The sequence below is a fragment of the Bos grunniens genome, chromosome 13, assembly GCF_055505025.1.
Source record: "Bos grunniens cultivar Pamir isolate PY7600 chromosome 13, Bosgru_T2T1.0, whole genome shotgun sequence".
NCBI lineage: Eukaryota > Metazoa > Chordata > Mammalia > Artiodactyla > Bovidae > Bos > Bos grunniens.
The window spans coordinates 42958746-42986632 of record NC_141177.1 but is presented as its reverse complement, the minus strand read 5'-3'; the positions used below and the strand labels follow the sequence as shown (position 1 = coordinate 42986632).

The 27887-nt window shown below is 46.1% G+C and overlaps 1 protein-coding gene across 4 annotated transcripts in view; it reads left to right on the top strand.

The window, feature by feature from the left end:
- KIZ (kizuna centrosomal protein) overlaps positions 1-25431 on the top strand; it is a 93194-nt gene extending 67763 nt beyond the window's left edge. For 2 of the 4 annotated variants that reach the window (XR_015139446.1, XR_015139444.1), the window contains 5 exons: positions 5900-6090; positions 10437-10541; positions 12558-12654; positions 24842-24885; positions 25283-25431. Coding sequence is in view for 2 of the 4 variants with exons in the window: in XM_086333687.1 (XP_086189813.1) it covers positions 10437-10541; positions 12558-12654; positions 24842-24885; positions 25283-25350 (314 nt within the window). In the remaining 2 variants the exon portion in view is untranslated. Of the gene's footprint in view, positions 1-5899; positions 6091-10436; positions 10542-12557; positions 12660-24841; positions 24886-25282 lie in introns of those variants that run through there. The other 2 variants (XM_086333687.1, XM_086333689.1) reach the window with 2 other exon arrangements.
- The last annotated feature ends 2456 nt before the right edge of the window (positions 25432-27887 follow it).

Sequence of the window (27887 nt, the reverse complement as noted above, 5' to 3'; positions counted from 1 at the left end):
TGGCAGCATGATGAGTCACTGTGCGTAGACACTGCAGGATGTTGGGCACAGTCAGCCTCGCTAGTGTCCGTCACCACATGTAGTTACAGGTTTTCTTTCTTTTACTGAGAACTTTTAAGGTTTCCTATCTCATCAGTGTTTAGGTACACAGTCCTGCGGTGTTAGCTCTAGTCACCTCGCTGTGCATTCGGTCCCCGGGACTTACTGATTTTATAGGCAGAAGTCTGCGCCCTTTCACCCCATCACCCGTGTCACTTAGCCCCACCCCCGTAACTTCCAGTGTGTCCTCTGTATATCTCAGAATTTCCTAGTAAGAGAGGAGATAGTTAAGTATCAGTGTTTCAAATCTTTCTTCTCTTCACGCAAGAAGAGGTATGATGTGCCTCAAAGTAATACAGGTTATTTTCCGTGAAGATTTTTTTTAATTAAATTATAATTCCAACAATCTGTCATTGATCTGTCACTGCTGCTGCTGCTAAATCACTTCAGTCGTGTCCGACTGTGCCACCCCATGGACTGCAGCCCACCAGGCTCCCCCGTCCCTGGGATTCTCCAGGCAAGAACACTGGAGTGGGTTGCCATTTCCTTCTCCAATGCATGAAAGTGAAAAGTGAAAGTGAAGTTGCTCAGTCGTGTCCAACTCTTTGCGACCCCATGGACTGGACTGCAGCCTACCAGGTTCCTCCGTCCATGGGATTTTCCAGGCAAGAGTACTGGAGTGGGTTGCCATTGCCTTCTCCAGATCTGTCACTAGTTGGCAGCTAAAAAAAAAAAAAAAAATTCTTTGTGCCTATTATAGGCCAAAGAAATAGACATAACATAACCAGGAAAATGTGAAAAAGCTGTCCAAAGCATCTTCTTAGTGGGAACATCATGGTTCTGCCCCAGCCACCACCACCCCCTCCTTGGCAGCTCCCAGCACGTGCCCGCCAGAGGCCTTGGGTTCCTCAGCTCTGCTCTGCTGTGGTTGTATCTATCGTTACAGCTGCTTTGATCTCTGAGTTCTTGATCTTGATCTCTTCATTAATGTTTGTGTCTTGCCATGATTATTTGGAGATTTGGCCTTTGGTAAAGTAAGGCATTGGAAGGACTGATAGTGAAGCTGAAGCTCCCGTACTTTGGCCACCTGATGCGAAGAGCCAACTCACTGAAAAAAACCCTAGTGCTTGGAAAGATTAAAGGCAAAAGAAGAAGGGGTGACAGAGGTTAAGATGGTTAGATAACATCGCTGGCACAATGGACATGAACTTGAGCAAACTGCGGGAGATAGTGAGGGACAGGGAGGCCTGGCATGCTGCAGTCCACAGAGTCACAAAGAGTCAGACTGAGCAGCAACAAAGTAAGGCAGGTGTATGAATTAAGACAGAATCCTCCCCCTTTGTAATAGTTCTGTTGAGGCTTCCCCATCTGTACAGGCTGCAGTCCTTCTAGAATATTCCAAAGAAAAGGAACATTTTCAAGGCTGCCCTCGGAGGGTTAAGAAAATGTGGTAGTCTTTGGCATCAGCCATTGCTGTCACCAGCTCTTTGCTTCCTGTTCTGTTTCTTCACCCACTGAGCCTCTGACCTGGGAAAGCAGACCTCCTGCCCAGCCAGATGGTGTGTGAGGTGAGGTCGGGAGTGTAAAGGCACTAAGCCTGTACTGGACACGCAGCCCACGTCAGCTGTGGTTTACGTCGATCTTTGTGTGCATCTTATGTTGGTCTTCTGCACCGGCCCCACTGGCCGTACCATTTTCATCCCTGTGCATCTAGTTAAAAGGAACCTCACATGTGAAACCCAGAGGGGAGAAGTGGGAGGGCTTGCATGGTGCCACAGAGGGAGTAACCATGAGATGGTCCCAGAGGGGCGCCTGGGCACCTCCAGCCTGGGATCCTGACAGCAGCTCACTTTCCTGGAGATACAATAGCTATTCGCAACTGCCCAGCCCTGCGCTGACACGGGTCCTCATGGACAGCATCTCCCACTGAATCCATTTCTGCCAGAAGTTTCCACATCAGAAGGCAAATGAAGATTTGAATCCAAAGGACATTACCTCATCAGAGAGGAATCTTGAAGAGAGCTTCACGGACTTTGGGAACTTCTCATTATATTCATGAAGAAACCCTCCAAGAAGAGGCCCAAACGGCAGCTGCAAGGGCTCCTGGCGACCTCGCTGGTGAGGGCCCCATGTCCCTGTATGGTGTGTGGTGGGTGCCTCGTGGTGGGGGCCAGGCAGCTCCCCTGGGGAGCTAGGAGCTGGTGCAGAGCTGCACCCAGAGAACACAGACCCTTGGCTGCTCACATAGCACAGGCACCTGCTGAGGACTTGGAAGAGACATCCATCCGTGAACCACGGATGAACAAGAGCGAACCTTTGATCTGCTTGCTAACACAGTCCACCCCTTTCATTAGTGTAGTTGTTCACCTTAAAGATTCCAGGTCGAAATCAAAGGTTAAGGGGATTATCTATGAGTGTGTGGGTTTCTTTATACCAGAATAGTATATAATCTGCACATATGTCACACCTCTACTTCGGCTGAATCCAGGGATGGCCAGAGACAGCCAGAGACTGGGTCCTCACCCTCCTAAGCCTCTAACATCTCTAACCGTCATAGCAACCCTGGAGGAACACAGACAGTTCTCCAGATGGCCCAGCAAACTTGGAAAGATTGAGAGTCCTTTTCAGGGCCATCAGATCAGATCAGATCAGTTGCTCAGTCGTGTCCGACTCTTTTCGACCCCATGAATCACAGCATGCCAGGCCTCCCTGTCCATCACCAACTCCCGGAGTTCACTCAGACTCACGTCCATCGAGTCAGTGATGCCATCCAGCCATCTCATCCTCTGTCGTCCCCTTCTTCTCCTGCCCCCAATCCCTCCCAGCATCAGAGTCTTTTCCAATGAGTCAACTCTTCGCATGAGGTGGCCAAAGTACTGGAGTTTCAGCTTTAGTATCATTCCTTCCAAAGAAATCCCAGGGCTGATCTCCTTCAGAATGGACTGGTTGGATCTCCTTGCAGTCCAAGGTACTCTCAGGAGTCTTCTCCAACACCACAGTTCAAAAGCATCAATTCTTCGGCACTCAGCCTTCTTCACAATCCAACTCTCACATCCATACATGACCACAGGAAAAACCATAGCCTTGACTAGACGAACCTTTGTTGGCACAGTAATGTCTCTGCCTTTGAATATTCTATCTAGGTTGGTCATAACTTTCCTTCCAAGGAGTAAGCATCTTTTAATTTCATGGCTGCAGTCACCATCTGTAGTGATTTTGGAGCCCAGGGCCATATAGCCACTCAGACTTAAGTATTTAAGCCCAAAAGTCCATCCATCTCACCAGCCAGCCTCTCTTGTTGTATAAGAGAGGCACCTGCCTCAGGGCATCTGGATCAGTTAAAATACCAGCTTGTAACTTAACAAAAGATGAGCCCTGAAAGGATGCTCTTGAGAGCGATGAAGAACAAAGCCTGGAGAGGTGGGCAACTTGCGAGGATTTCTGAGTGCAGACAGTCCCGGGGTGGCCCTTGTAAAGCAGGGTTAGCCTGTACCCCTAGGTGAGCCTGAGACCACAAGAGGTACAGGACCATCACGGCAGTATCTCCCTGGAGCACTTAGGCCAGGAATGAAGCCATGCTTGTCTAGATGAAGAAAGTCTTCCTCTGAACCACTCGCACCCCCAAAGGGAAGTTTCCCCCATTGGTAATTTTATTGGTATTTATACTCAATTTACCTTGAGAATTTGGTGACTTTTAATTTAGTAAATGATGCAGCTTATGCTAAGTGTCAGAGAAAACAGAGCCCCTGACACAATATCTGGCACACAGTAGGCACTCATTTTGTCAAATGAATGAAAATGAGAATGTAAAGGAGTTCCTTTAAGTGCTTGTTGATTCAGGCCATCACACCGTCTCTTTCCATCAGTCACTCCACCAGTACTTTTCCCACCCACGTGCCCATCCTGGCAAAACTCATCTCCTTAAGCTCCATGTGAAAAGGGCTCTCAGCTTTTATCTCAAGAGGATTAAGCCTCTAAGAATGTCCATTCAGCCTCTCATTCTTTTGACACCAATTCTCTTGGTCAAGCTGTGTTGAAAGTGGTTGCCTGACTGTGCCATTTCTCACTGATATTCTTTGGCAAGCTGAAATATTCCAGGTCAGTCTGTGGTCCGTCCCTTTAGAAGCTCTGTGGGAGGTCAGCCTAGGTTTGAAGGGTGCTGTCAGACTCTGGGCAGGGCTTCCCCAAGCATCATTGCTCGAGCTTTACCACAGAATGGGAGAAGGCTGGAAATGGACGATGGCCACATCGTCACAGGAGACTGGATCTATCCTGGGATATCCTGGGAGAGAAAACTGCAGTGACGACAGGACTGTGAAGGCGAATGGCAAAGCGCTTGCACTCCGGAGCCTGTCTTGAGTCTGCACCGCACCTGTTCTGTCCTGGAGATGCCTAGTCAGGTCCAGATGCCATGCCTGGGGCAGCCAGGAAAGCACTGTCTGTTGCTGGGTTGGCCCTGGCCCTGCCCAGGTGGCCCTGTGTCTGTGGTAGGAGTCAGGCTGCCATGGCTTCACCGTGGGGCCTGCTGCTCATGAAAGCAGAGAACTCCTCACTTCATATGCTGCAGGCTGGCAGCACCCATTTACTGTGGCTGTGGAGGAATGGAGGGCACCTTCTGGAAGAGCTCCTAAGCGGATACATTCCCAAGAATGAACTCAGAAGTGCCTGAGAAATTCTGCTCAGAGGCTGCCAGCAGAATCCCACGTGGACCTTTAAAACCAACCCATGCACCAGCCACATCCTGAACTGGGTACCCCAGGACCTCCAGGTGTGAGCCCAGGCATCAGTCTGTATATAACACACCAGGCAACTCCCTAAGCCTGAGAACCATGGAGCAGGGAGCCTCAGAGCTGAACCCTCCTTGTAGGTTATCCTGTGAACCACACTTCTTTTATGCAAGAGACCCCAGTGGAAAGGGGGGGAGGTCAGGCTCTAGATGCTTCGATGCAGTCAGGGCTCAGGGAGGGTGTGACTTTCCAAAGGCTGCTGTGACAAAGCATCACAGACTGAGAACCACAGACCTGTTTGCTCTCACAGCTGTGGGTGCTAGAAGTCCAAAATCAAAGTGGCAGCAGTGCCCTGTGAAGGCGCCGGGAGCATCCTTCCAGGCCTGCTGCAGCCTCAGGTCTGTGATGGCACAACCCCGGTCTCTGCCTCCAGCCTCGTGTCACTGCCGTCTCTGTGTCTGGGCTTCTGTGTCCTCTTCCCAGTGGGAAGTGCCCTCCCAGTCAGCAGAGTCAGTGTCCAGAGTGAATCCAGGATGAGTTCATCCTGAGATACTTCACCGAGTGCATCGGCACAGATGCTGTTCACAGAGCAGGTCCCCTTCTGAGGTACTGGGTGGATGTGAATTTGGGAGAAGCACTGTTCAACCTGGCAGGGGAGGGACTTCATCCTAGTTTACATTGTCGCCTCTGGGTCATCACCTACATGATCGCTCCTGGCCCAACTCTAGATGATGATAATGCTGATATTATAACATCATGATATTAGGATAATAAAGAGTCTTCATTCCAACTCTTCTCATCTTATAAATCACTGAGTGCAAATGACTAAAAATATTGTTTTTAAGGACTATTAATTATGCCAGTAAGATATAACTTCCTGATCAAAATGACTCAAAAGTTAAATATTCCATGACCTCAAGAGTTGAAAATTCACCTCCCGTGACTGAGCAGTGTTACATGGCTGGCACTGTGATTATGAATTATTGTGTGAAGTAGCATCAGCAAAACGGCTTCAGTTCGGTTTTTAAACATTCACTAAAGGTCAGTTACCAGCCTGGCACTTATTTTCAGGTGTAACCATTGAATTGTCCCATAGAAATTCAGGATGTGATGGAAACACCTCTTTTCTGAAGCATCTGTAGGCAACTGGTTGGAAGGAGGAGCTTTTCCCTTCTCTGAGCATCAGCCATCTCGTGCGAGAACAGAGAAGAAGCCCGGGTTGAGAGGTCCCCTGGCCCAGGACTGCTGGCGGCGTGGCAGTCTACATAGGACAAGTGATTTTGGTTATGGAGCCAACCTGTGTACCTTACGTTCACATAGACAGGTAGTGTTCTGTTGTTGTTTTTTTTAATCCTTAAATATAGATGAGTTTTCTGTATTTTCAGAATTGTGAAAGCACCCTTATCCTAATATTTTCTTGTTTTAATTTGAGATTACTAGACATGTGATTTCTGGGTTTTCAGTAATAATGTTTACCTTTAGAATTAATTTTAGTATTCCATCCCACAATTTTTGTCTTATTTAGCAAAAACAGCTGGGTTTGCTGCATCTAGCGCTATGTGAATGAAAAGTCAGCCTGGATGCAGAAACACACGAAAAGCAACAGCACTGGGAAACCCAGGGACATAAAATATTTTTTGAATTTAAGTTTAGAATTTCTGCATGCTTCCTGCAGGAATCGCAATTATCCTCCCTGGCTCAGAGATGCCCGGTTCTTTCTCGGTTCAAGGTCGCTCTTCTCGCTGCGCTAATAGCATTGTTCGCATCTCCTTTTGTTATTCCCTCTCTGGACCCAGCTCTTTCTTCACCAGGGATTTCCTGGAAAGCCAGGCCGACCCTCTGCCTTGGAGACACCCCTCAGAGGCTGGGGACCAAGTGTTTATCTGGCTCTTGTAATGGGTTGTTAAAAGCACTTGTTCATCAGATATTTTCCTTTTCTTTTTATTTGTAGATTTAAAAGTATTTTAGCAGGTGTACATTTGCATATAAAAGAGAACGAAAGATAAGAAGTTGGGGCTTTTTCTCTCTTCCTCGGCGCCATCTCTCTCCTGCCTCCCTTTATTCAGCACATTTTCATTTTCTTTCTTGGTTCCCATTTTCTAGACACAAAATGAATATCAAAAAGGAAAAAGAAAACAATCTCAGGGATCCTTCACCACTTTGCAAGAAGATAGATGATTGGGTTCAGCCAGCTTGTGTGACCAAGTAGGGAAAAATAATTTTATCTTGTTGTGTCATCAGCCTGGAATTGATAGCCAGGGATAGATATTAACCCCCTGGACCCCTTGCCTTATTTTGTATTTTAAGCTGCAATATTTTCTACTTTTGAAACTCCCCATCTCAACACAACTTTGAGTATATGAGAGAAGCCTGACTGAGCAACTCACAGCTGCACGCTTGTGCTTGCATGTATGCTATTTCTGTGTGTATCCGAGCATATTGTATTTTTAGAAATAGTTGTTTTATATAACTGTTTGCACTACTCAATATTTTTTGAGAGTTTGATATTACTGACGGGAAGAAGTATCTCTGTGGAGTTGGGAGTCACAGGCTACAAAGTGAAGCCTTAAGGGGCCACCCAGTCCTCAAATTTGTAGGCTTACAGGGTCCGTGCAGTGGTGAAGACTCAGGTCTCAGGTCTTTGCACCTTGAAAAGGTGCAAAGGACCCTTGTCGCAACCTTATTCATAACAGGCCAGCTGGAACCTCCAGCTTTATTCCCTTTCCTGCATCTGCTCACTCATTCATTTAATAACTGAATATGCACGGCTGCAGTGTGCAGCCTTCAACTGATTGATTCTTCACGGCCTTCTTCCAGAAAAACCTGGACTTGGATTGCCACAAATTCAAGTCTGTAGCTTTGCCTTATTATGTTTAAATCCTGGCCAGGTCTTCTAGGCTCTTCCAGAAGAGGGTCTGAATTGTTTGAGCACCACTAGCAAAAATTGTCCTCTTGCTTCCAAGGATTCTGAAATCTGGTTTGTTTGATATGGGCAGCTCCTTCGAAATCCCCAGGGGACTGCTGCAGCCTCCCTGCTGCTGTGTTGTGGGCTCTGCTGGGTCCTTCAGCGGGGAAAGCTGGCCCTGACATCCAGCTTGTGTCCCATGGCTGAGGTTTGTCTCTAGGGGTGCTTGTGCCTCATTCAGTGAACAAAGAAACTCTCCCTGCCCTCTGGTTTCAGGGTTGCAGGTATGTTCTAAGTGGCCTGGGCAGTGTTTTAATTTTCTTAAGGCAGAAATCTGGCAAGACTAGGCCCATTTTCTCACCTGGAAGCTGTCGTCTGTGGCCACAAGACAGCTGTCCGCCCCCCCAAGACAGGACGCAAATCCCCTCCTGTCCCCTTGCTGCCCTGCAGCCACAGGACCCAACCTCCCTCCCCCGTTGTCTGGCCAGAGTCACATGTGTGGTCCTGCCCGGCCCCCAAGAATCTGCACGTATACCCTGCCCCGTCCTTGCTGTCTGTGGCAGAATCTGTGATCCAGGTGCTGAAACTTCTCGGCCTTTATTTCTACAGGCTGCATAGCCTTCAGCCTCTCCTGGTCATTTTTTTTAAAACCAAACCTTGATTCTGTTTTTCCTTTCTGGGTCATCTCTCAGTGCTTGGGCTGCTGTTTTATGCAGCTCTTCTGACTAAAGAGTGAGGGGAGAAGGACTGGCGTCCTGAGCGCTGCTCCAGCCCCTCCAGCTGCTTTGGGGGCGCTGGTCCTGCCTCAGTTAGTGTCTGTTCCTCCAGTGAGTGCAGCTAATCCTTTCACCTTTAAATCTCCCTCTGCCCTGAAACCATTTACAGAAGCTTTCACCAGAAGTAAGGGCAGGCAGTGCCCCCGGAGGCCCTCAGCTAGCTTTGCCAACCCTGTATTACTCAGGTCCAGGCTGCCACATCCCAGATAAAAACTGTCCAGGGGCCACCAGTGACTCTGCTCGGAGAAGGACCCCAGGAGGTCTAAGGATCAAATGCCAAGGAGGAGCTGGGTTAGGAAGGAGGCAGGCTCAGGCTGAATGGGTGGGAAACGTTAGCTTTCTCCCTTCAAACCACTGTATGTGGACAGTGGACACAGCTCAGGGAGAGATTCTGGAGTCCTCCCCGTAGGACAGGCAGCAAGCACCCGAGGGAGATGTGGGGCATGTGACCATGGCCCCTGATTTCCAGGCGCTAGGATGGTCCCTGCACCGAGGCTGCTCACTGCCCAGCCCTCCCTCCCAGGCTCAGGCGAGCAAGGAGATCCATTCTGTCTCATATTTGGACAGAATGCTTAATCCCCACCCCACCCGCCAGTCTGAAATCACCTCGCAACAAGTAACATGAAGTTTTGCACAAAAATTCTCTCTGGAAGATAAATAACATGTGTTCTTGATTTCTGAGAAACCTGAGAGCCGGCTCGCTGGAGTGAAACGATTCCCTTCAGACGGTAGACAGACGAGCCCAGCTTCCAGCTCCAGCCACCAGGGGCCTTTGTTCACCCAGAGGCTGCTCTCTTCTCTTTCTTCCTTCTTCTTTCTTTCTCTTTAAAAAAAATTCTTTCCATCTTTGCTCTCTTTGCCATGCCCAAATAAGTTTAAATGAATGCAGAAATAGCACATGGTCATTAAAGTCTGGACTTGTATCATAAAAGCTGAAAAACTTTTTGGTTGATCTTCACAACTGCATGTTCATCTCATTTACAGTGATTCTTTACCTGTTCAGAAATCAGACACCCCACCTTTGACTTCGTTAACACCTTACCCGTGCCCCAGGTTGCCTTACAGGGACTCTGAAGTGACAAGAACGTTAGAATCAATCAGAGTATTACGATGCACTCCTGTCCAAGTTGCCCTGGGACAATGGGCCAGGTCACTTCTATACACACACACACACACACACACACACACACACACTTACTTTCCCCTTCTGCATGTGCTGCGTCTGCTGTTTTCTCTAGTAAAGTTTTCAGAATACACGTTCCAGTGTGCACTGATTTCACAACCCAGCAATGTTTTTATTTTTTAAAAAGTTTCCTTAGAATTTATTATTTTCAAAATAGAATCCCTGATCTGTACTTTTTTAAATTAGATAGCATTTACTACTCCAAAATAGGATGCTCATTTTAAATGCTTGTTTTTTATCTCGAGTGATTCTGAGTAGGTAAGTTATGTTTTTTCTCCTTTCGGTAATTTTTAACCAGTAACAAGGGCCTCGTGGTTCAGTTCTTAAACAACCAGCAGGAGCAGGAATGCAGCCCATGGCAACCCCCGTAGTTTGTGGCCCTGTGGGGAGCATGGGGGCCGTTTTGCTGTGTCACTGCTGAAACTCAAGTCTCCTTTCTCCACTTCACCCACGAGGCCTTGAGACCTGAGGCAGCGGGAAAGCCTGCATCACTCAGGTCCTTCACGGGACCTCTCTATAGTGCTTTTCCCAGCAGTCTTCCCCACTTAGAGAAGGACCAAAGGGTCTGTGGGTTGTTTCCTGTTTGTCTGTATTTTGTTGACTGTGCTTTTGGTGCTGTATCCAAGAAATCACTGCCAAATTCTGGAGCTCTTCTCCTACCCTCTCGGAGCTGAATAGTTTTAGGTCTTACATTCAAGTCTTTAATCCTTTCTGAGTTGATTTCTGTGTGTGATGTAAGGTAAGGGTCCAACTTCATTCTCATGCCTGTGGGTGTCCTGTTATCTGTGCCTTTTTCTCACCTGTAGAAACGAAAGCCTACCAGAGGCTGAAGCAGTCCGCCCTCCAGGGCAGCACGCACCAGGCCAGAGATGGATTCCAAGAGGCCACAGCCCCCACGTCACAGCCGCCAGGTGAGCAAAGCGACACTGGGAGCCCGAAGCCACCACTCGGGCTTGTGCAGGGAGGGGTGTGCTCTCTGGAGTTTGCTTTGTAACAGGCTGTCACCACCTTAGGATAAGCCAGGGCTCCGTCCTGAATAGCAGGCGTTTGGAAGTGGCTTCCTTCCAGGATGTGTGCTGCCAACAGCCTACGGACCCTTGGAGTCTGCCTGGCGTGTCATGACAGTGCCATCAGAGACACCCCAAACTCCCTCTCTTCTCACACCTTCCAGTTTGTTAACCAGTGGTGGGGTGTGTCATCCAGGCTGTCTCCCTTGTTTGAATGTTGGGGGATTTGAGCTCCTTTAAGTAAAAAGACTGAACCCCAATAAAAGCTCAATTTTTAAGCTTAAATGTAGTTCCTTCAATCCAGGATTTTTGTTTTAATTGTAGTCTTCCTTAGTTTTCTTGAAGGGAAAGGCTACCCACTTCAGTATCCTGGCCTGGAGAATTCCATGGACTGTATAGTTCATGGGGTCGCAAAAAGTCGGACACAACTGAGCAACTTTCACTTAATTTTCTTACATGTTTTATTGTATTTTTATTATTTTTCAGTGGTTTCTACTTTATTACATTTTATTTTTTAATATAAGTTACTCCAGCTCCTATTGTGAAGGTAATGGATTAATAGCAGAAGGAAGTGTACTTTAACGACTTTATAATTTTGGGGGCTAGGGGTGGGTACGAGCTGCATGGCTCATGGGATGTTAGTTTCCTGACCAGGGATCAAACTCGGGCCCTTGGTAGTGAAAGCACGGGGTCCTAACCACTGGACTGTCAGGGAATTCCCTCTAATTTTTATATAAACCAGCCTACTGGAACTTCACCTGTAAGAATGATTTCTTAGCATCACATAATTCCCAGTCCATGTTCAAATTTCCCGGTTGTCCCAAGGATGTCTTTATCAAACAGACATTTCGGGGGGAATGTCAGACATGGTCCCAGGCAGTGCTGGGCATGCACGCCGATCTCAGAGCCACCACAGATTGAATCATGGACGTGTCACGTGTCGGTCAGTACACCCGTCTCTACAAGAAGCCACTTTGTTCTCCTGTCTGAAAAGACCCGGTTCATTTAAGCAGGTGCAGACCGTCTAGGGGCTGAACGTGGGCACTTTGTTAAGAGACCTGCTTTGCCTCAGAGGTTACGAGCAGACACACAGGTTACAGGTTAGGAAAACAACACACGCCTTTTGAGGAGGTGCTCATGCACCCTATAGCCACAATCTTAGGTGACTGCCAGGCTCAAACTGGTAGTAGAAGCATCCAAGGCTGAGGGCACCCAGGAGGCAGAGGTCAGGGATCACCCCGGCCAGCTCCAGGGAAAGGGCTGGACGGTGTGGGTTCCCCATTAGCCTTTTCAGGATAGTTAAGGAGTGGCCTCAGTGGTTCTCAGTTCATTTCAGTTCAGTCGCTCAGTCATGTCCGACTCTTTGCGACCCCATGGCACACCAGGCCTCCCTGTCCATCACCAACTCCCGGAGTTCACCCAGAGTCACGTCCATCGAGTCAGTGATGCCATCCAGCCATCTCGTGTTCTCAGTAGAGGTTTATTCTCCTCTGCAAGAAGGAAAAGTGCAGGATCTGGCAGAAGGGCTTAAAGGTGGGTGGGCAGGCACTGTCATCTAGAATACCAGTTAACGCACGAGACTGGTTCCCAGCTCTCGCTGTCTCAGTGATCTGTCGCTGCCCAAGTGTTACAACAACACGAATCATCCAGAGCTTAGGGCCACTGTGGAGACTCTGCTCACACATGCCTCGTGGTCATTTCAAATGGTGCTGTTTGAGTGGCTTCGCTTTCTACTCTGTGTCAGTATCACAGGAAACCACCTGTGATAGCAGGTTATCAGGGGAACTCCTTCCCTGTCATTCCCCGCCTTGCATTCTGTGAACAGCTCTTTCTCTGTTGACATTTGTTTAACATGTTAGGGCTTCTTCATCCACCGCAGCGGCCACACTCACTCTCCACGTTTGTGCTTGCTCCTCTCAGGTTTGAAAACCGGCAGCAGGACATTCAAGACAAAGACAACTCACAAAATCGCTTCGGAAGCGAGTTTTTCATCCAGCGAAGGGAGTCCTTTGTCAAGGTAAAGTCGTGGAGCCTTTCTGAATCGTGCCAGCAAGACAAGAAATGTCAGTCCACCCAGGGTGAAACTCTTGCTGCAAGTGATTTTGTTGGGTGACTTGATGGAACATTATGGTTTGGGTTTTGTTTATCTGAAGTGACAGTTGAAACTTTAGTCTACCTTTGAAAATATTTGCCCCAGAGCCAAGTATTGTTTTGCAGCTGTTGTTTCCTTGGTTTAAGACTCCATTGACACCTCAGTGAACCACAAATTAGCGTCTACAGCTGCTCGCAGTAGGGCTGCTTAGAAACCACACAATGGAGGGCGTCAGGAGAGGGCAGAGAGAGAACGCAGGGCCTTAAAAGAAATAAAGTGGCCTGTTTCTTCTTTCGGAGACAGCGGGTATATATACAAGCAATTGTTGGATATTTGTTTTTGTATTCCTCTTTTTTTACCAAGTATTTGGGCTGGACTATTATTTCCCTTTCTGATGTTTTCTTGCTTATTTTCAAACGTAAGAATTTATCTTTTCACATTTTTTAAACTGTAGTTTAAAACTGTAGTTTTTGGAGCAGTGATAAGCCAGTTGTGTGCTAGATTTGCAATCAACATAAAATACTGATTGTGCAGTGGCATTGAGTCACTGAGGAAGAGTTTATGGGTAGGAGTAGAAGCAGTTGTCTGATGACATACCTACTTTTTCGCTTTGAGCTAAATATCTTTTAAAACGACATACAATTGCCTTTGCAACATTTTAAGGGGTTAAAAGATGTCCTATAGATGATTACGTTACATTTGAAAAATTACTTGCCCTAGTGAAATTTTAAAACAGAAACTTTACATTTCTGACATTCCATAAGATTAACTTTACTTGTTTAGAAATGTAGTATTTTTACAGTGAAAAAAAAATCATTTTCATTTATGTTTTGAAAACTCTACAGTATTTTTAGGACCTGGAATATATTTAAATGAGGTTGATCTTCTGAAATTAAGTTCTTGATTTTAGAAACTTGATATGTTCAATTTTAGGGAATCACTCTTAATTTTTAGAAACTTATTTTTAATACCTGTGTTTTTATCTATGTTTTTGAAGGAAGTGAGAGATAATGAATTATGGGATAAGAAGAGTTTTAAAGTATATTTTTATGATTTTACTATAAATTCAAGTTCTAGGTCTCCTGAAAGAAATTTTAAAAGATAATAAATTCTACAGGCAGTTTTTAGGGATTAATGTCACCATTTGGCTTAATAATACATCCCTTTAGTTTTTAAAGATTGTTAGAAGTGTTTGTTTTAGAGGTCCTAAAAAAAAACAATTCTTCTTAAATTTTTCTTATATATTCCCTACTTTGGGCAATGTTTAAACACATTCAGAAAGCAGTCAGATTCTGTAGAACATTTTCTCAGTCTGATCGTTTGACATTTCACAGCTCGCATCAGTATTTCATTATAAAATCAAACTTCTTTTCCCTTCAGTTTGAGGCAGGGGCCTTTTGTTATTACTGTCATTTCTGCATGGAATTTATTTCCTAAGTTACAAGTAATCACATCATCCTCTTTAAGGAGGGAAAAAAAAAAAAGAGCCCTTCAAGAACCCTTGGTTCTCCACACTTGATAATAATCCAGTGATGAAAGTTCTGGGCTTGAAGTGTGTGGGTTTGGCTCACGGTTGGTCACGGTTGGTTCTTGTGCTGGGTTTGGTGTTCATATGCCTCCCCAGGCTCGCTCTTTGTGCCTGGACTCACTGAAATTTCTTAGAGGCTTACATTTAAGGACCCCACTTACTGCAGTCATTCCTCGTGCTTTATTGCTTTTACAAGTGGTCTCGAAACCCAGTACTCGAGAATAAACATAACAGCGCAGTGCTGCTGTAGCACTTTTAAAAATTCTTCTTTGCTCTATTTTGTCAGTGAGCTGATGAGCAACCTCAAAAAAAAAAAAAAAAAAAAAGACCTTGCTGGACCTTTAAAAAAAAAAATGGCTTCCTCTGATGTCCTAGAGACAATAATTATGATGTGCTAGTTAAGCCCAAACTACAGCTGAGGGATTTTACTTTAAAGCAGCGGCTTGGGCGCAAAAATGCATTTATAGCTCTTTGTCTGCACCTCATTATGTGTGGGCCTGATTCATTAAGTAATTGGTTTGCAGTTGTTTACATGAGTATTAAGGCCTTCCTTTCAGCCGCCTTTGAGAGATACATTGTGCAAATGTTGCCTGTGATGAATGCAGAATGAGGGCCAGAGGGTCCGTCCTATTGGCTAAACAGTGCGCTCTGTTGAAAAGCCAGAGAAAGGGATTGGGCGCTGCTTTGCATAGCAATGACTTTCTTAATAAGCGTTACAGATTAATACACACCAGCTATAAAAGATGCAAAGAGATACTCTTAGCACATTTATCCCTGCTCATTTCATTGTGATGGTGGTGGGGTCCCAGTGCTTTCATATTCCGTTTTCCCGAGCCTCGGCTTCAGTGCCTGAGCCGTAATAGAATCCGATGTTTATTGTATTATAAATCACGGGCAAGTAGGCAGATCGGCAACAGTTTATTATTAAAGATTCTTTCAGTGTAAATCTTTTCTCCCATTGTATTTGCTTGAGCAAAATCATTTTGTGGTTGAGTGGGGATGAAAGGCATAATGTACGAAGGAGTGAGTCCTAATAGGAAGCTGTTCTCCGAGTAAAGACCACTCGTCCCCTTTTGTTCAGGGGTGCATGCCGGAGCTTCCTCTCCTCCGCAAACATTGTCTCTCCCCACCTTCCCCAGGAAGCCGTTTCCACTCTCCCGGATCCATGTATTCAACCGAAGAGAGTATTTTAACCGCCTACCACGTTAACTGCAGTTTACTGCCTGGATCAAGATAACCTTTACCGAAAGAAAAGGAAGTGTGCTTGTAACATAATTGCCTGGGGAAAAGGTAGCAGAAGTCACCCGGCCGCCCCACCCTGGCAGGGCCCGCTGTGGGTGGCTTTCAGGGCCAGCCTTGCGGCCCCGGAAGCGGCCGGTGGAGGGCGCCAGGCAGCAGCCGTGCTCCAGTGGGGCCGTCCTGGCTCTGCTTGCCTGGCCCTGGGGCCACTTCCCCTGGGATGATCTGAAGATCACAAGGAACCCGTAGTCCAGAATAATAAACACGAGGTTTTCCTGGATGGCCTTGAGGTTCTAGGGTAAAAGCCCCGTGTCTCTGGCTTAGCAAATCTACATTCTTCTTAAATTCTACCAAAGTAGCAGCTTCCTAAAGATTCCACATGTTTTTTGTCATAAGCCCGCCTACTTTACCCCCACCCCCACCCCGCCATGGCCTGAAAGAACAGTCTTTGCTTGATTGGCTGAAGGGAAGGAGTAAAGAAATTGACCCCTAAAAATGGCATCTGCTGCAGGGCCCCTGGTTGACCATCAGGGGGCGCTCAGACTTTGTCTAATTAAAGCTTTCCGCCTTCAGTAGACCTCGAAAATTTAAAATCAAGGATTCACAGTGGTTTGTTGGCATGCTGATTGCAAAATTTTTTTTGGTTCTGAATTGTCTTTTTGCCTTATATTTTTCCAGAAATATGTCTGGAGGAAAATTCTAGATGAAGACGCTATGTGAGACATTTTAATAACTGATTTTAGCCAGTGGTCAAGATCATTAGAAGTTACAGAATTCAGAGTCTAGAGACCACGTCTTCTCATAAGTCAGTTATTCTTTGCTGGCTTTTGATCAGACCCTAGAACTGCAAGGACTCTTCCCACGGGGGGCCCTTCCTCATCGTCCCCAGCACCAGAGGCCAAGTTCTTGGCAGGACCCTCGGAGTCTCACTGCCACACTTGATGGACGTGGCCTCAAAGCCACAGTAACTTGGGTATGTTTGTTAATGGGCTATACATACATTTTTCTTTCAAAAATATGATACTGACCATGAGGTTGAGAGTCAGTGTGTTACTAATATTAGAACCCCCCCAGCTCTGAGGAGCTCCTGGGGTCTGCACCATCCCCGCCCCACCCCGCCAAGCCTGGGCCTGCCTCCCAGGACCCTGTGCTCACCTGACAGCCCTGACACTCCTTCATAAGCACAGCACGTCGCTGCTGTGACTTAATGAGCCATAGAACTTCCCCGATGGCTCAGATGGTAAAGAATCTGCCTGCATCGTGGGAGACCCAGGTTTGATCCCTGGGGTGGGAAGATCCCTTGGAGAAGGAAATGGCAACCCACTCCAGTACTCTTGCCTGGAGAATCCTGTGGACAAATCCATGGGGTCGCAAAGAGTCGGACATGACTGAGCAACTAACACACTGTAGGAACCCATGAGTTTTTCAGGTCTCCCTTCGTCTCTATTTGCTGGCCCCACAAACCTGAATCCTTACAGATGTCCTTGCCACCTCATTTTGTACCTATATTGACTCTGGTGACTCAGCTGGTAAAGAATCTGCCTGCAATGTGGGAGACGTAGGTTCGATCCCTGGGTTGGGAAGATCCCCTGAGAAGGGAAAGTCTGCCCACTCCAGTATTCTGACCTGGAGAATTCCATGGACTGTATAGTCCACAGGGTCGCAGAGTCAGACAGGACTGAGCGACTTTCACTTTCATGTTAACTATGTAGACTATTTCTAGCAATATTATTAGCTTTTGTTCATATTAACGTGAACAGTCGACACTGTCAATTTCAGCTGTTTTCTCTAGTTACCCGTGTCAGCAGGATCACATCCTAGGTGCTCACGAGATGCTGTGCTTAGAATAAGACCTGCTGTTTAAGACCCTGGCCAACCTTAACTTCTTACATGTAGCAGGGCTGAGAACAAAAGTGATTTTGATGAGAGTTGTCCCAATCGTGTGTCCTAATCCCTTATCAACAGCAAGGGAATGTATAAATAACATGGGAAACTGAGATGGCTTGATGGACAGACAGAGGGAAGACGTGCGATGAAGCCTGAGTGGTGGAATGTTGACAGGTGGGCACACGGTGCTCCCTGTGCGGAAGGGGAGGTTCCACCCTGCCGGGACACTGTCCTGTTGGAATGCGACCGGTGGGGCGCGGCCACACCTTAGTTTAATCAGCTATCCTGGTGTTTGACCTGAAAGAGCTCTGTTTGGAAATAGGACCTCCAGTCCAATGGTGAACTTCTAGGGGAAAAAGAAGAACCCACAAACCCTGCCCTCTTGGACTGCAGGAGTCACCCATGGGGCTGGGGAGGGCGGACTCCCTGGTTTACTGCCTAGGCGTGAGGTGATGGCCCTGCTTCATGAAGGCCTCAGTGGACCCAGCCCTGGGCCTCTGTCTGGTTCTGGGTGCAGCCTGCAGGCTGAGAGAGCTTTTACATTTTTTAACAGTTGGGAAAAAATCCAGAGAAGAATAATGCTGCCTGACACCTGAAAATTATATGAAATTCAAGTTTCAGCGTCTCTACATCAAGTTTGATCAGAACACAGCCACATCCACTAGTTCACACACTGCCCGTGGCTGTCTTCGTGCTGTAGCCAGAGTTGAGTAGTTGACAGAGACCACACACCTGCGCTGTTTACCCTCCACAGCTCACCTTTGCTGCCTCTGCCGCACAAACCGGAGGTGTGACATCCACACCATCGGGGAAGTTCAGGCCATCGGGGTCCAGATGCGTTACATCTGATGGAACACAGGGACCTAGCCCATGGCCTGTAACCTGAACTCTTGTATTCTTATGCTTTCAGAAGTGTATTTGGTTTGGGTTTTTCTCTTACGGTACCTTACGGTAATAGGTGCGCAAGATGGCTCTGTCTACACCCAGGAGATTTCTCACACCATCCCCACTGGCCTTGACTTAGCTTTAGATGTTAGATGTGACCTAGAGAAAGAAATATTGACCCTGCAAATCACATGTAATGAAAACCAACCTTGCATTGCAGTGTCACATCGACTTGCAGGGATGGCTTCCCAAAGGGAAAAATACTTGCTCCTAAGGGGTGAGATGGAGAAGGCAATGGCACCCCACTCCAGTACTCTTGCCTGGAAAATCCCATGGACAGAGGAGCCTGGTGGACTGCAGTCCGTGGGGTCACACAGAGTCGGTCACGACTAAGCAGCAGCAGCAGCAGGGGTGAGAATGGTGTCGGAAACACCCAGGAGCATCTTCCACCTTCCTTGGTGAACACGGATGTTTAGTTTTGAAATATGTTTCTGGGTAGACACTTGAACAACCTGATCTGAACTCAGATAAAAATAGAAACATGCAGATTAAATAATCTAACATCAAATGTTGATCAAGTAAGTGCCTTTAAGCAAGGCCCTGTGATTACTGAGGCTCACCTGTTCCTTCTGCATGTATTGCTGAGCACCTGCTAAGGGCGGGACACTGGGTACCAGGCACCGAAACAGGTACAGTGGATGTTCTCATGGAGCTGACAGCCTAAGGGCAGTCACATGTCAGTGTGTAACAGAAATGGCTGTGAAAGAGCAAATTTGATGAAGACTTGGGGATGGAGGATGGGGTGGAGGGGATGGGGAGGCTATAGCAGGAAGCCCAATGAAGTCTAGACATCAACCTTGGAGGTGCTGTTCAGGCTTCTTTTGCCAAAAGCAGTGGGAAGGCATTGAAGAATTTTCATTTTCAGCAGGGAGGCAGAGTAATCAGAGTTGTGTTTCAAAAGCTCACTCTTACTGCCAAGTGGAAAGTGGGCTGGAGGGAACAAGGTGGATGTGGTGTCACCAGTTAGGGGGCTATTAAAAGGCAGGTAGAGATGCTACTTTGGCCGACCAGGTTGTAGCGGTGCCAGCAGATAGGGGACTAGTGAGGATTTGGGAAGTGCAGGGAGGTAAGCTTGGTAGGACCTAATGACTGATTGGGTGTGGGAGAACAGAGGAGTTGCGAAGGGTTGGGAGGGAATCAAGGCTTGGGGTGCCGTTGGCCAAGACAGGAAAAGGGCCCAGGTTTGGTGAAGAAGCATGAGTTTGGTTGTGGGTGGACATGCTGGCTGGCATGCTGGCCATGAGATGCTTCAGAGGCAGCCAAGTTGAGCCAGCCAGTGAGCTCTGGACATGCGTGTGGAGCTCAGAGCAGGGGCCACGTGGTAAGGACCTGGCGTGTGCTTACCTGCCTCTGTGCCCTTGTCTTGCCCTGGCCTGGAAATCCCTTCCAGCTGCCACAGTAGATAGAGTCCAGGGGGTGCCTTGCTTCCCTGGGATCTTGTAGCCACACTACCACCTACCCCATCATCCACCTGTTCTCTCAGTCCTCCCTGTAGCGCTCCTGCCAGCCCCCTGCCAGCCAGGTGGCTCTAATTATTTGAATATCAACTGGCAAATTAGTCTCTCTCTGCATCTTTATAGCATTGTTATATCTGCTGACCCCTGCCCCAGAGTGAGCCCCGTGTCCTCGTGAAGTGGGAGCTAGATAAATAGTAGACACAACCCGCAACAATATTTTTTTTGGATCTGTCTTCTAAAGGAAATAAAAGCAAAAATAAATGGAACCTAAAAAAAAAATTAATGGGACCTAATTAGACTTAAAAACTTTTGCACAGAAGAGGAAACCATTGACAAACCAAAAGACAGCCTACATACAGACCAGGTGGAAATATTTGCTAATGATATGACTGATAAGGGGTTAATATCGAAAATAAAGAGCTCATACAACTAAATAAAAAAAAAAAACCCCTATTAAAAAATGGGCAGAAGACCCAAATAGACATTTTTTTTTTTCAGGGACATGGAGATGACCAACAAGAACACAGAAAGATGCTTCAAATTGCTAATTATTAGAGAAATGCAGATCAAAACCACAATGAGGTCAGAATGGCCATCCTTATAAAAGACCACAAATAACAAATATTTGTGAGACTGTAGAAAAGAAGTAACACTTCATACATTGGTGGGAATGTAAATTGGTGCAGCCACCGTAGAAAACAGTATGGAAGGAGGTTTCTCAAAAAAACTAAAAATAGAGCTATCATGCTGCTGCTGCTAAGTCACTTCAGTCGTGTCCGACTCTGTGTGACCCCATAGATGGCAGCCCACCAGGCTCCCCCGTCCCTGGGATTCTCCAGGCAAGAACACTAGAGTGGGTTGCCATTTCCTTCTCCAATGCATGAAAGTAAAAAGTGAAAGTGAAGTCACTCAGTTATGTCCGACCCTCAGCGACCCCATGGACTGCAGCCTACCAGGCTCCTCCGTCCATGGGATTCTCCAGGCAAGAACACTATCATATAACCATATGATAACTATCATATATAATATAAAGAGCTATCATATAACTCAGCAATTCCACTCTTGGGTATATATCTGAAAGAAATGAAAATACTATTTGAAATGATACATGCACCCTGATGTTGCCAAGATACGGAAGCAACCTGGGGGCCCGCCAGCAGATGAGTGGGTAAAGAAGATGTGGTCCGTGTGTACAGCGAAACCTGCTCAGCCACAAAAGGATGAAATTTTGTCATTTACATCACCACGGGTGGACTTGAAGGATTTTACACTAAGAGAAGTAAGTCAAAGAAAGAAAGACAAATATTGTATGATATCCCTTAATGTAGAATCTAAAAGAAAATACAATAAACCAGTGCTTGTAATAAAAAAACAGGCTCATAGACACAGAGAACCCTATCAAGGACGTCCTGTGTAGCACAGGGAGCTCTACTCGATAATCTGCTAACGACCTACGTGGGAAAAGAATCTAGAAGAGGGTGGTTAGGAACTTCCCTGGTGGTCCAGTAGGTGAGACTTTGTGCTTCCAGTGCCAGGGGCCCAGGTTTAATCCCTGGCCAGGGAACTAGATCCCACCTACCTCAACTAAGAGTCCACGTGCCGCAACTAAGAACTCGCATACCACAGCGAAGATTGGAGATCTCACGTGCTGCCAGTAAGACCCAGCACAGCCAAAAAATAAATATTTTTAAATAAATAAAAAGAGTAGAGGTATGTGTATAACTGATTCACTTTGCTATACAACAGAAACTGGTACAACATTCTAAATCAACTATACTCCAATAAAAAATTTTCAAGATACAATGAACAAACTAGTGATTACCAGTAGGGTGTGCTAGGGGAGGAGATTAAGAGGTACGGGTTTTATTGTACAACACAGGGAATATAGCCAACATTTTATAATAACTATAAATGAATATAACTTTTCAAAATTGTGAATCACTGTGTTGTATACATGTAACATATAATACTATACATCGGCTATATCTCAAAACAAAGAAACAGGTACCAAGTTTAAAGGGAACATTCACAGATGTTGAGCCTAGAAAATTATGCCTTCATGGAGCTTCTTTTCTGGAAAAAAAAAATGTAAATTATGGCAGCTGTGGCAGAAGGCAGATTTTCAAGTCCTAGGTTAGCCCAAAGGAACAGAGGTGAGTCCCCAGGGTTTCTGGAGTCACTGCTGCACAATGGTCCTCGCCCTTTCTCAGCCCTCTTCCCAGCTAAAGGCCAGAATCTGCCTTCATGGAATAATCTCCAAATGTAAACTCGAGTGAAAACTTCAACAGAAACATGAGAAAAACATCGGAATGTCAAGCCATACACAAGCAACTATTTCTTTTTTAATATCCCCTTGACCGTTTACTAGACAGAGTGCCTGATGAACTATGGACTGAGGTTCGTGACATTGTACAGGAGACAAGGATCAAGACCATCCCCATGGAAAAGAAATGCAAAAAAGCAAAATGGCTGTCTGGGGAGGCTTTACAAATAGCTGTGAAAAGAAGAGAAGCAAAAAGCAAAGGAGAAAAGGAAAGATATAAACATCTGAATGCAGAGTTCCAAAGAATAGCAAGAAGAGATAAGAAAGCCTTCTTCAGCGATCAATGCAATGAAATAGAGGAAAACAACAGAATGGGAAAGACTAGGGATCTCTTCAAGAAAATCAGAGATACCAAGGGAATATTTCATGCAAAGATGGGCTCGATAAAGGACAGAAATGGTATGGACCTAACAGAAGCAGAAGATATTAAGAAGAGGTGGCAAGAATACACAGAAGAACTGTACAAAAAAGATCTACACAACGCAGATAATCATGATGGTGTGATCATTCACCTAGAGCCAGACATCCTGGAATGTGAAGTCAAGTGGGCCTTAGAAAGCATCACTATGAACAAAGCTAGTGGAGGTGATAGAATTCCAGTTGAGCTATTTCAAATCCTAAAAGATGATGCTGTGAAAGTGCTGCATTCAATATGCCAGCAAATTTGGAAAACTCAGCAGTGGCCACAGGACTGGAAAAGGTCAGTTTTCCTCCCAATCCCAAAGAAAGGCAATGCCAAAGAATGTTCAAACTACTGCACAATTGCATTCATCTCACACGCTAGTAAAGTAATGCTCAAAATTCTCCAAGCCAGGCTTCAGCCGTACGTGAACCGTGAACTTCCAGATGTTCAAGCTGGTTTTAGAAAAGGCAGAGGAACCAGAGATCAAATTACCAACATCCGCTGGAGCACCAAAAAAGCAAGAGAGTTCCAGAAAAACATCTATTTCTGCTTTATTGACTATGCCAAAGCCTTTGACTGTGTGGATCACAATAAACTGTGGAAAATTCTGAAAGAGATGGGAATACCAGACCATCTGACCTGCCTCTTGAGAAACCTATATGCAGGTCAGGAAGCAACAGTTAGAACTAGACATGGAACAACAGACTGGTTCCAAATAGGAAAAGGAGTACATCAGGGCTGTATATTGTCACCCTGCTTATTTAACTTCTATGCAGAGTACATCATGTGAAACGCTGGGCTGGAAGAAGCACAAGCTGGAATCAAGATTGCCGGGAGAAATATCAATAACCTCAGATATGCAGATGACACCACCCTTATGGCAGAAAGTGAAGAGGAATTAAAAAGCCTCTTGATGAAGGTGAAAGAGGAGAGTGAAAAAGTTGGCTTAAAACAACATTCAGAAAACGAAGATCATGGCATCTGGTCCCATCACTTCATGGGAAATAGATGGGGAAACAGTGGAAACAGTGTGAGACTTTATTTTTTGGGGCTCCAAAATCACTGCAGATGGTGACTGCAGCCATGAAATTAAAAGACGCTTACTCCTTGGAAGAAAAGTTATGCCCAACCTAGATAGCATATTCAAAAGCAGAGACATTACTTTGCCAACAAAGGTTCGTCTAGTCAAGGCTATGGTTTTTCCAGTGGTCATGTATGGATGTGAGAGTTGGACTGTGAAGAAGGCTGAGTGCCGAAGAATCGATGCTTTTGAACTGTGGTGTTGGAAAAGACTCTTGAGGGTCCCTTGGACTGCAAGGAGATCCAACCAGTCCATTCTGAAGGAGATCAGCCCTGGGATTTCTTTGGAAGGAATGATGCTAAAGCTGAAACTCCAGTACTTTGGCCACCTCACGCAAAGAGTTGACTCATTGGAAAAGACTCTGATGCTGGGAGGGATTGGGGGCAGGAGAAAAAGGGGAAGACAGAGGATGAGATGGCTGGATGGGATCACTGACTCGGTGAACATGAGTCTGAGTGAACTCCGGGAGTTGGTGATGGACAGGGAGGCCTGGCATGCTGTGATTTTGGGGGTCGCAAAGAGTTTGACACGACTGAGCGACTGAACTGAACTGACCATTTACTACAAACCTTAAAGAATTTAAGTGTAATTAAAAGCTTGGATGGTGCTCCCAGAGATGACTCTCACATGCATGACAATTGGGATGGAGAAGGTGATGGAGGTGGGCACCACCTCTTACAGAGCCACCTGCTCGGGCCAACGGCTTCAGTAAGCATGTCAGCCAGCATCAGATGCATCCTTGGACCCTCACATTTTCGTGTATGTGACACACGGAAACCTGAACACAGGTGACAGGACACTTGAGTTTTCTCCACCCAGAGTCAGTGTCCTTAATTAAGCACACAGAGTTTATTGTGAACTCCTTGTTAAACGGTTGAGTGTTGGTATCACGGGCTTGATGGAGGTAAGTTTTGTAACCTCTTGGCTTACTTCTCGCTGCTCCTGGGTCATCTACTTCCAGCTGGGCTGGCAGTGATGAGTTGTGCCTGCTTGTGTGCCCCTGGGCCTGCCTCCTGCCTTCCCAGAGAGCGGGAGACCAAGGCTCCTGGGACCCTTCCACCAGAGAGCATCAATCAGTAGGTGCCTCTGGGCCAAGGGGACCCTGACATTTGCTTTCTGCTTTTAAAACTTGGGGAGTAAACATAAACTTCTTGGCCTCTCAGTGAGTAACAAGTGCCTCTTTTCTCTTACCCATGTAAAACTATTAGTCTTTTTTTCAAAATTTAGGTTCTATTTCTTTATTTTACAGGCATGAAAATGAAGGGAAGCTAACTACCAATTTAAAGTCTAAAGGTAAGAGAAACAGTTGGAGACCAGACTGTCATTTTGTGTTTTAACAAAAAGGGTGGTTTGTGATGTGTGGTGTCATCTGCACCTTTAAGGGAGATATGAGGGGGTGGAGAGCCTGCCTGTGCTCACGGCCCGAAAGTCTCCCTGGAAGGACCCGTGGCCTCTACAGAGAACAGGAGGCTTCTCCCTGGGAAGGACCCGGAGGCTTCTCCCGTGGCCAGGGACCACACCGTTTTAACTTGCAGGTGTGAGTTTGCCAGGGATCCTGGCCTGTGTTCTAGGCACGTCTGCTCACGTGCACCACATGGGGTCCCCAGGAAGCCCTTTGTGGGCTGGGTTGGTGAAGTCGAGCTAATCAGACTGTAGAGATGCTGAGCTGCTCTTTGGTTTTCTCTTCCAGCCTTCTGGAGCGAGTCTGATGAGAGTAACTCAGAAATCGAAGCTGCTCTACGTCCCAGGACACCATAACACATCCACCAATGATTTTGGTGATTTTTATGACTTATAAGCTGCAATATCTGTTAGAAATAAAGTTTCCAAACAAGCTAAGTCCCTGTGTTCAGATGTAATGTCCAAAATCATTGTGCCCTTTTAAGTTTTCTAGTTGTTTAACATGAGAAGTTGGTCCCTAACAATCTTAGGGACCATATTGTTATTCCAGTGGAATTTCATGATGTAAATATAAAGTGGCATATTTGTTTTGAAGCGTTATCAAAAAGCACAGTGATGAATACAGTGCCCATCAAAACCCAGTTGGTTTCTTTGTAGAAGTTGACAGGCTAATTCTAAAATTCATAACAAAATTCAGGGGACCCAAAATAACCAAGTCAGTCTTGAAAAAGTTGGAGGACTCGCACTTTGCAGTTTTGAAACTTACTTAAATGCTGCAGTAAGTGAAGATAGGGTAAGTAAAGATGGTGTAGTAGCTCAGATGGTAAAGCATCTGCCTGCAATGCAGGAGATCTGGGATGGATCCCTTGGTCAGGGAAATCCCCTGGAGAAGGGAATGGCAACCCACTCCAGTATTCTTGCCTGGAGAATTCCATGGACAGAGGAGCCTAGTGGGCTACAGTCCTTGGGGGCAGGCTACAGTCCCAGAGTCAGACATGACTGAGCAACTTAACACGCAGACAGTTAAGACCGTGTGGTACTGCGAGAAATACTGATTCACATATAATCCGGAATTGATGATCCAGTCATAAACTGTCAAATTTATGATCAGTTGATTTTCAGTAATGTTGCCAAGACCATTCAGTGGGGAACGAACTGGTATTTTCAACAAATGATGCTGAGACAACTGGACAGTCTAATGCGAAGAGATGAAGTTGGATCTCTACCTCACACTGTGTACAAACAGTAACCCAAAATGGGTCAAAGACCCAATGTAAGAGCTGAACTATCAAATTCTGAAGAGGAAACATGGGTAAAAACCCTTGTGACTTGAATTAGTCAAGATAACAAAAGCACTAACAACAGAAAAACACAGTCAAGATCATAAAGACGAACATAGAAACGGTCACAGGCCAGAGGAGACAAAGGAGATATGACATCTCAGTGAAATGTGGGACCCTGGATTGGATCCTTGAACAAAAAGAGTGGACATTAATGGAAAATTTGGTGAAATCCAAATCAAGTCTGGAGTTTAGTTGATAAAATAGGGATTCCCTGGTGGCTCAATCAGTAAAGAGTCTGCCTGCAATGCAGGAGACCCAGGTTTGATCTCTGGGTTGGGAAGATCCCCTGGAGAAGGATATGGCAACCCACTCCAGTATTTTTGCCTGGAAAATCCCATGGAAGGAGAAGTCTGGCAGGCTACAGTCCATGGTGTCGCAGAGTCGGACACGACTGAGCAACTTCACAGCACAGCTTAGCTGATAGTGATGCCTGGTGTTGGTTTCTTAGTTCTGACAAACGCACCACAGAAATGTGAAATTAGGGGCTTCCAGGGTGGTCCAGTGGCTAGGAATCCAAGCCCCCCAAACGGAGTCCAGGTTCCATCCATGGTCGGAAAACTAGCCCACATGCCACAACTAAGACCCAGGGCAGCCAAATAAATAAATAATGAATATTTTTTAAAATGTGGGATTAGAGGAATGTACCACTAGAGGAAACTGAACCTGAGTGAAAGGTACATAAGAACTCTGTGATCTTTGCAGCTTCTCTAAAAATCTAAACTTAGTCCACACACACACAAGTCCAGTGGTCAACATTATTGACGTTTGGGTAATTGCTTCTAGAGTTTCTCTATGCATATAAAACCCTTTAAAAACTCTTGTAAACACTTTTAATTTTAATTCTAGATTTTACCAAGTTTAAACAGCTTGCTTATACCCACTAAAAAAATAAAACAAGCCCTTCAGCCAGGATGCTTCCTAGATATTGTCAGGCGTGCTGATGGAACATACAGAGTCCTGCCTCTGCATAGCTTCTACTAGAGGCCACACATGTGAACACTGATGCTGGTCCCGAGCAAAGCCTCGGGTGGTGCTGGACTTCAACATGAGTGTATCTTACATTCAGTAGTGGTAGGGAAGGCCTGGGGCCCAATGCCATTACCAGGCAGAATTTTCCATCGAAAATTAATGCATTTTATTTTCAGTTACTTTGTATTTATCTCCAGTGACCCTGGTTTAAAAAGAAGTGGTATAAATTTCCCTTTTCAAATACTCTTTAGGGGAAAGAAGATAACTGACTTTTGAAAATATACGAAGAGGGGCGCTCTGCTCACCAACAACTTGCTAACCTATTTTGGGGTCTCTGCCGGGGTTAAGCTCCCAGGGAGGCCGTGCACTGGGCCCACAGCTTGTCTTGTTTCCCAGGTAAGAGCAGAATCACAGCCTAAGTTAACAACGTGTGTTTTCTTTTGCTCTCTAACAACTGCCGCACTCAGAAGACTGGCCCCAGGCATCAGCATTCTTCCCCCCTACATCAGCCCGAGCTCTGACACTGGTTGCAGGTCCTACAACTCTGTTCCATTCTGGTAGTATCTGGAGTTAGTGCAGACG